The 9,544-nt window shown below is 36.0% G+C and overlaps 1 protein-coding gene across 1 annotated transcript; it reads right to left on the bottom strand.

Annotated features, from left to right (window-relative positions):
• Positions 1–2,295: 2,295 nt before the first annotated feature.
• Positions 2,296–4,092, bottom strand: LOC113271753 (F-box protein At1g67340-like). Its single transcript, XM_026521659.1, has 3 exons — positions 3,799–4,092; positions 3,532–3,694; positions 2,296–3,421 (listed from the first exon to the last, which is right to left on the bottom strand). The coding sequence occupies exons 1-3, from the start codon at positions 3,984–3,986 to the stop codon at positions 2,621–2,623; spliced, it is 1,152 nt and encodes a 383-aa protein (XP_026377444.1). The 5' UTR covers positions 3,987–4,092; the 3' UTR covers positions 2,296–2,620.
• Positions 4,093–9,544: the final 5,452 nt, after the last annotated feature.

Below are 9,544 nucleotides of genomic sequence, written 5' to 3'. Positions count from 1 at the left end.
ATTAACTTGTCATCAGAATAACAAATTCTATCATGGCCTCATTCATAGAGGAGATTGTAGAAAATAGGGAAGCCATCCCTTTCTTTAACGCGATTCGATAGCCCTACTTCCTCGGTATTTACATTAGTGACTTGTTAGAAAACACGAGTTCGGTGGTATCATCATCCAATGATTTTGTCGCCCCATGATATTTATACAAGTGAATCTTTACCTGATAGTTCTCTTTTATTATTCTGACATGGCATATTGAGATTTATTTATTCTCCTGAGCAAACTCAACCAGTTCGACAGTCATATTGCAAATCTAACCTGTCATCGAATAGCAAATTCAACCATGACCACATTCATATAAGACATTCGAGAAAACGAGGGAAGTCATCCTTTTTCTAACGCGAATCGATAGCTTTATTTCTGCGTTATTTACATACTTGTTAAAAAATACCCGTTCATTGGTATCATCATCCAATGATTTTGCCCGCTTTTTTTATAGGGATATCAAAAAAAAATTATTTATCATGATAAAGAATTATTGTGCGTATTAGAATGCACATAAATGTCCCTACAAGTATACAATCATCCATATCCAATGAATATTGCCATACAAAATGTATGGATGCAGTAGAGATACCTCCTCCTTAGTATCCATCATTCTACTACCTGCAATGTGTACAAATACAAGGAAGACAAAAGGAGGGAGATAAATACACAAACATGATGGCCCCATGCATATTAGGATGGACAATTGAAACAAGAAACCAAAATTGAAACCTAATAAAATCAAATGATCAAACATCTCTTTTGACAGACAAGTGAGAGGGAAAAGTGGGGGGATGATGCATCATAATCACAATAACAATAAAAGGGAGGAGGGGCTTTAGTTTACTCTTCTAGCACTGCTACTAAATACTACTAATGCTCCTGCCAATGCCATCACCAAGCACCCATTACTACCACCACCACCACTTTCACTGCCTATCCATATATTCTTCTTCCTACTAGCTACCACCCTCTCCTTTAATTCCTTTTTTCTCTTCTTATTCATTTTTTTGGTTTTTTGAAGGTCAAATCTCATAGCAAAACTTTTAACTTTTTTTGACTATGAAAAAAGGAAAAAGAAAAAAAGTTGATAAAAAAAAAGAAAAGAACAAATAAAAGCAAAAGATTTGGAGTAATTCAATTTTACATTGAATGAATCACATCTCTAACTAAGCCAGGGAGGATTCTTCTTTTGCTTATTTTGTGTGTGAATACATTTCATTGAAAAAATGGAGGAAAAAAAGAAGAAGAAAAGAGTCAAAACATCTTTCTCTGACAGTAATTAACTTAGCCCCAAAGCCAAGCTAAAATTTACCTAAAGCAAAAAAGAAAAATGAAAAAAAGATGTGTTTATACTTTAATCTCTCTTTCGCTCCTCTTTCCTAAATATTCTTAATCACCAAAACTAATCTTCTCAGTCTTAACCATCTGTTGTAGTTCAACTCATCCAGATCTGTCAAATGTTAAGACACCATAGCTATCTCTCTAGAAGGCTAGAAGGCAAAAGGAAAGACCAAAACTTCAAGGTAGATACAGGGGGATACAAAAATATCACAGGAAATTACCAATCCAACGATTCAGTAATGATGAAAATTGTTTTGTTTTATACGCATTTAATAACTCGTATGATTCTATGAAATTTGTTAACCCCTCCGGGCCAAGACTGCTAATGGGGTACCATTTTGCTTGGGATATACCAATATGCATATAGGACAAAAATCATTTGTCTTTGGGTTGGTACATCCTCAGTCAAAATGGTTCCCCACTAGCAGTCATGCTCCCGGCAGTCTTGCAAAACATTGACATTGCTTGAGCATGTTGCAAAACATTGGCATTGCTTGATCTTGCCCAACCAAGGGAGTGCACCTTGATTTCAAATAATGTGAATACACCTAACAATACAGTTGGCAGTGTATTTGCCATTTCTAGTAGTCTCAATAAATACAATGATTTTTTCTCTTTTGGAACAAGAAAGTTAAACCCCTCTTTAAATAAAATTTTGACTAAATGGTAAAAAAAAACTCTCGAAAAAGTCAAGTAAAAATTAAAATTATGAGTGTTGTGATTGTTAACCCTTTCATCATTGTTGTTAACATCAAAGTTTCTTGAAAATCAATAGTATTTCCTTAAGATAAGGGTTGTGTTTTTCTTTATCTTGCTTGTTGTGCATATTTTAAAAGTAGGCCAAACATATCACACCATCTTTGTTGTTGCTGAGGTGAAGTATCCTTCCTTTCCCAAGAAAAACAAACAAAGACAGACAAAAACTTCAATTTTTTAAACATGAAACCAAAATCTATCACTAAACCAAAACACTATATACCGAAAGACAAAGATTTCTTTACTCTTCTTACAGATTTCATCTTACTTGCCTTGCCCATCCAAATTTCTACACTTCTTCCCGGTTACAAAAAAAGAAAAATATATGCCCCCCAAGCCCACCACTCACAACCTCTTCAAAATTCCCATATTACCCCTAATCGGAAAAAGGTAAAAACAAAAAGAAGTTCGAAAATGAAATGAAATTCCGCCCGGCCATTATCCAAAATGTCCCGGTGATCAGACACTAGGGAATCCAGTACCGTTAACTCTGAATGATACCAAGGTTATTGTGGTTGGCATTGTCACCAGCAGCCGCATTTTCAAGTCTGTTATTATTATCAGCAGCAGCAGCAGCATCAATTTCTTCTTCATCAGGCCATTGCTCCATCGGTGTACATTCCAATTTATGTCTAAGTTTCCAATCAAGTGCTTGACAAGCTCTAGAACAGTAATTCACAGACCCACAAACCGAACACCTCCGGAACTCATGTCTTCTCGTTTCAGGCCTTCCGCAACCGGAATGCGAACACAATCTCAGATCCTCGCCGCCGGAATCAGTCTTCCCTCGTAGTGCAAACCAATCAACTAAGAAGTTATTAGCAGGATGAGATTCAGGCGGCGGAACATTACACCCGAAATCACTAAGCAATAGACAACCAGAACCACCGGGGAGAATCGTCACATGATGCCCGCCGTGCTGATTAGGATGCCACGTAAGCCACGGACAAGATGATGACTTGGACGGTTCTGACGACATGACGGCGGCGAGTTCACGAGCATTTGCCTGAACGAGAAACCGGCGGCCTTCAGAGACGTTTTGTCTTACACCGTAACCATCTTGTAAACAATGACCTAATTCACGTAACGCATCGATATGACCTAAGTAAGCCGCTCTTGCACATAAAGCTACACCGGCTCTTAAATCTTTGTCGGTTTTGGAGCCGCCGCTCCCGTTGAATTGAATCACGGCTAAAGAGTACAGAGCCGACGAATGTGAATTCATCGCTGCTTTCGCCATTAGTGAAGCTCCATTTCCTCGGTTTTCCAAACAATAGAATCGTATCTGTTACAGAGAAAAAACGAGTTATTCCCGATTCCTTTTCCGATTCAGTGAAATTTTTTGAAAAAAAAAAGAAAAGAACGATGTGTAGGAGGATATAGAAAGGTTATTACCATGCCGAGGATATAACTAGCTTCAACGTTTCCAGAATCAACACAGCGTTTCAGGAATCGGTGAGCTGAGTCAGACCAGTTTTTAGCTTTAACGGCTAACGATTTAGGTGAAGCTTTTGACAATACTAATCTGTGTAGAGCTAATCCATTCAATCTCTTGCATCTGTAGACACAGAAGAAAACCAGAAAGACGGCCGTTTAATCAGAAAAAGTTCCGACTGAAAAAAAATCCAGAAATTAAAACGAAAGTGCAGAGAAAGAACTTACGTGGATAAGACATTGATGAAATGAGAAGGAGAAGTTGAAGATGAACTCAACTTAACAAGAATACTAATCACAATATCATCTGGTAATCCATCAAAGAAATCAAATCTTGTTTTTAATCTCTTCCTTTCCATTTCTTCAACATCCAACACAAAATCTCTACTACTTCTCTTCTTCATCATCATCACCATCAAAAATATGTTTCTGTGGTTCTTGAGTTTTATGATTTTTCTGTCTATCAATCTCTCTCTGTATTTTTCTTCAGACTAAACAATCACACAGACCAAAGTAAAATGGGGAAGAAAGCATTGTTTATATAGAAGACAAGAAAGACAGAGAAAAATGAAACCACCGTATTGGATTCCAAACAGCATTAACTTATTTGCCCCTGAAGAGTGTACTTTATTACGGATACACCCTTATGTCAGGATTTATTTATTACTGTTGTGGTAATTAATTAGTGGTTTGGTCAAACGCACGTTGACCGTGATTTTGGATACTTGCTAATCTGATCCCTCTTATCGACATGTTTTTATATTTAGCAGGAGTGGTTAGTTAGTTGAGTTAGTAGGGCTGTTTGGGGGATTAGATCGAAGGCGGTTATTTGTTTTTTTTTGTTTTTTTTTTTACTGTGGTTGGATTTGTTGTGTGGTAAAACAAACTTAACAAAATTCAGGTAGAAAACAAACTCTAATAACAAAATTCAGGTAAGAAACAAACTCAAACACTCGTAGCTTTATTACTGAATGGTCAATCCATTTTAATCTCCCAGAGTTTGTTTTTTCAGTTTTTAAAAAATTTGTTACTTTGTGAAAAAGACAATTTTATCTTTAGTCTCAAATGACATTGTTATCCCTGGATGATGCAAATTTTCTTACCATTTTCAATTAAAAATTTCACCAAGCTGAAATGGTTGGATAGCAGAAATAGAAATCACTCTCAAAAGTCAAGAGTAAAATAAATTTGATGGGCATGAAATCATTATTTTGTAGGTGGTCATTTTAAGAAAAAATCGTATTGACATCTGACTTTTTTATTTTTAGAAATCTAATAATTACTTCTAAAAATGTTATCATAATACATTTACACAATACTATTTGCTTTCAAATGAAAATAGTGTCGCAAAAAAAAATTAGAATTATTGTAATTCAAACATTCGAAGAAAAAAAAATCTGCTACTTTTCTTTTTTTCTTTGCTCATAACATAGAAACACCAATTTTAATTACCTGTTGTACTTTTATATCCATTCAAAACTCAATTGTTAAGTATGGGTAATATTTATTATATTTATATAGTTTGTGGCTTATAATCTAGATAAATTTTCTGCAATTTACGGCATGTTATGTTTTTCTATCAAGGAAAATTGGAATTTATGTTCTTTTATTCAAAGAAAATCAAAATTCAAAGTTCTAATCACCATAAATAAAAATATGACACAAAATTTTGGAACCCTATATGTCATATTAATCGACAAAACACTAATAATTTACATATAAATCGTTGTTCATTATATTTTTTTGTATTTCTCATGCATCGCATGAGCTAATATATATATTTTATCGAAAAAAACCCGCAAAATTTAGGTTGTCTATCTTATTTGATCTGCATGGCTAAAATTTCTTCATAAATTTCTCATTCATATCTATATATATACTATTTTTCTATCGCCAAAAATATATATAATTATTTGATTTTTACAACTTTTGCTTTCTCATACATGCAAAATATGTCGGGGTATCTAATTAAGTTTTAATTTAGGTTATTATTTTTCTTAATCAATATTGGAGTTCTGGTTTACATATTAGGATATAATTTTCCAAAATAAAGTGGATGGCACGAATCCCATTTTCTACCATTTAGTCTCCTTTTGTCAAATCACCTCTTCGAAAACTAGGAGGATATGGTCTCCATTATAATTTCTTTTAATTGTATACATTTTAGTGGTGTGCATGAAATTTAGGTACATTAAATTGTTTATCATATTTTCGATGAACATTATATTGTCACGAAACAATCACATCAAAAAAGGCAGATAGCAAATTTGATGATAAGATTATGGAAATCTTCATAAAAGATTTTTGAGTTAACGTTTTTACAATTTTACTGTCAATGACAAAGAAAATCTTACATGGATAGTACGATAATCTAATTAATCTTACCAATTAAGGTCAAAATTTGAGGATCAATTACGCATTTTCTAGATTTCCCTTGGCAATAAAAGTCCTGGTAAGTAACCAAAAGTACTGCGATTTGCTGCAAGTTTTATGTCAAGATTCTTAACCAGCTAACGTCTTGGTCGTATCTTTAGCATTAAACATGCATGGCCCTTTCTCCGGCAGACTCGATTCTTGGGAACGTGGAGCATAAGTCGGAAGTCTGGATATGTCATTGCTAAAGCTGGGATAATAGGGGCTGGTCTAGATTTGAGACAAGACGTGACACAATCTGATTGGTGAAGAGAGAAATGACTCTAATAAAGTATTGAAATTGTTAGCGGGATGGAGAGAAATAATCAAAGGTCTGGATTGATTGTCCCACATTTGGTCCTAATGCCTGTTGTCCCAGATTTAGCATTTTCCCTTTACTTTGCAAGGCTACTGTCATGGTTGTCTTACAATGTTGGAGTGTTCTAGGTGAATACAGAGTATGAGGCATTTTTATGTGGAGAGAAGATTCATGGGTAATCTCGTATGGACACTATTTTACAATATTTGTAATAATTCTTTTTTAGATTCCAAACAACAATGAACTTGAAGCCAATACTTTGATGATACACTCTTCTTTTGAAACACGACAATTTTGTTAAAAATGAGCACAACTTGAAACGTATTAGACCATCATCTACCACTTTATCAACCGTTAAAAATTAACAGTCAAAATTAAAATCATAGATGGTGGAGTTAGGTATCCGGAGATGTGCTTATTCTTTTATAGGAATTTAGAATTTAATAAGAGGAAGTATCACCAAAATATTAGCTTTAAATTATTGTCAGTTAGGCTAAGAGGCCGAAGGTCGTTAAACATTTACCAATGTCATATATTTTTAGTTGGATTTGGGTTCTAAACTTACTTGGCATAAAATGCCTATAAAATTAGATGCTAACGAATATTTAGTGACATTTATATCAGTTACAAATTTAGTAACAACTATAAGTGTCACTAGGTTCTTTTAATAATGAGAAAAAGTTTCCCACGTGTAAGACTGGTGAACTAAATCTTTATGAGGAGAATGGTGGTTACAATCTGATCAGTTTGAAGAGAGATTTCAGTACAAGATAAATCTAAAGAGTTTAGAGAATACTGAAGCTAGGAAATCACAACTAAGAGCTTAATATAGTGCTCTTAATTGGGGTGATGTAAACAATGGCTACTTTCACAAGATTGCAAGCTCAAGAAAAAATAGGAATACCATTGCTAAGCTATATATAGATATAGTGGATTGTTCTGATTATTATATTATCAAAGAAGAAATAAGAAATTATCACATCCATCTTTTCTCAAATTATAATAGTGTTCATTGAATTCTCTGAATTTTTCTGAAATGTAAGATAAAATGTGTGAAGACCAGAAGGGTATTAGCTGAAGGATAAAATGTGTCAATGACAAAGAAAATCTTACATGGATAGTACGATAATCTAATTAATCTTACCAATTAAGGTCAAAATTTGAGGATCAATTACGCATTTTCTAGATTTCCCTTGGCAATAAAAGTCCTGGTAAGTAACCAAAAGTACTGCGATTTGCTGCAAGTTTTATGTCAAGATTTTTAACCAGCTAACGTCTTGGTCGTATCTTTAGCATTAAACATGCATGGCCGTTTCTCCGGCAGACTCGATTCTTGGGAACGTGGAGCATAAGTCGGAAGTCTGGATATGTCATTGCTAAAGCTGGGACAATAGGGGCTGGTCTAGATTTGAGACAAGGCGTGACACAATCTGATTGGTGAAGAGAGAAATGACTCTAATAAAATACTGGAATTGTTAGCGAGGTGGAGAGAAAAATAATCAAAGGCCTGGATTGATTGTCCCACATTTGGCCCTAATGCCCGTTGTCCCAGCTTTAGCATTTCCCCTTTACTCTGCAAGGCTACTGGTGGGTTTTGAAAGAAACCTACAAACTGACCTGCAAGTGCACAGGGTCAGTTGTAGCTAGTGATGGGAAGAAAGGGTTTGTCCACAGGGACTTGGAGAGGGCTATTGAAGTTTCCTAGATAGCTGAGCTAGTGACAGACAGTGAACTAAAGAACCAAAGAAAATTCAGTGGCAGTGAGCCAAAGGCAATGAAGTTAAGAGGCAAAGAAACAAAGAAAATTCAAGAACAATTTAATCAAAACATGGAAAAGAAATTGTGGATGGGAAGTGCAAGGAGATGGATGAGAATTCCCTTTACCTAGCCAGTTCACCTAGGTTAAGTTTTTGTCAAATGTCTAGTTAACCAACCTTACAGCCTTAGCTAACCCCTAGTATTGGCTATCTGTTTAAGGCACAACCAATCACAGACTAACTAGGCAGTGGCTTACTAACTAATGTAGCTGATTAATTCCTTAGAGCCACCACTGACCCCTAGCATTAGTGGTCTTCTTACATCACCACTAATCACAAATCAGTTGGGCTTTAGGAGTCTAACTAGCCTAAGCTATTTTAAGATCAGCAAAAACCATCCTAATAGCTAACCATCATGGTTCAGTTGTTTTCTCACCCTAGTGGGGAATTAGAACATGTTGCAGTTAAGAGTCCTCATGGTTGTCAAGCATTAAGACTCAGAATAAGAATATGTGAGTTAAACAGGGGACTTACAGGATCATGTGTAGAAACAAAACACACAAACTAATTAACACAAACATAACATGGATAAAAGCATAACAATCATGCTGGTTAACATAAATAGAATTTGAACAAAATATTCACACACAGAACACAACTGGATGTTACATTTACACATGAACACAACATTAACAGCACAAACAAATGATCATAAACAGAACTTGGTTCTGGACACACTGGCTAACCCAGGCATGTCCTACACAACACAACAATCCCTTTTATTTATACCCAAAACTATGAATTAGGGTTCCATATGTTCTTCCCCAAAAAATCCCCAAAACAGTAAAATTAGGGTTACACAATTTTTTACCTAATTTCTCTGATAACTGCTCCCTCACTTCGACCCATGCTTGTACTTCGCCTCCTGCTCCTCTCCGTGCTTCTCATGCCCTAAACCTAGTTGTTCCAACAAACCCTAATCTAGGTCAGTGAGAGACAGTTGGGGGTTAGGTGGAACAATTAGGTTCTAGGGAGATGGGGTGATGTTGTACAGAGTGGTATGGTGGTGGTTTGGTGGCTGTTGCAGGAGGGTTGGTGACGACAGGGATGGTGGTGGTGGTGGTAGAGTTGCAGACGGATGAAGAGAAGAAAGAAAGAGAAGAAGAAGAAGAAGTGGTCGATAGTTTTAGGGTATAGGGTTAGGTCACTAGGGTGTTGAGCGGGTGTAGCAAGGGAGGATGATTTGCGAGGAAATGCGTTGGATGTGAAGATGATAGGTGGATCCAACGGTGATGCGGAGGCAGGCGATGAGTGACCGTCGGATGAGGAGATACAACGAAACGAACGGTACTTGATGGAGTTAGGTACTGTAGTGTAGGGCGGAGATATCGAACTTCGATGAACAGCAAGGGAGCAACCGTTGGATTCAACTACCATCTAATCTGAAGGCTTGGAATTTCAGCGCTGTGCTGCTTGGCAGAGACTT

Source organism: Papaver somniferum, chromosome 4 (genome assembly GCF_003573695.1).
Source record: "Papaver somniferum cultivar HN1 chromosome 4, ASM357369v1, whole genome shotgun sequence".
NCBI classification, from domain to species: Eukaryota; Viridiplantae; Streptophyta; class Magnoliopsida; order Ranunculales; family Papaveraceae; genus Papaver; species Papaver somniferum.
This window is presented reverse-complemented; position numbering and strand designations above follow the sequence as displayed.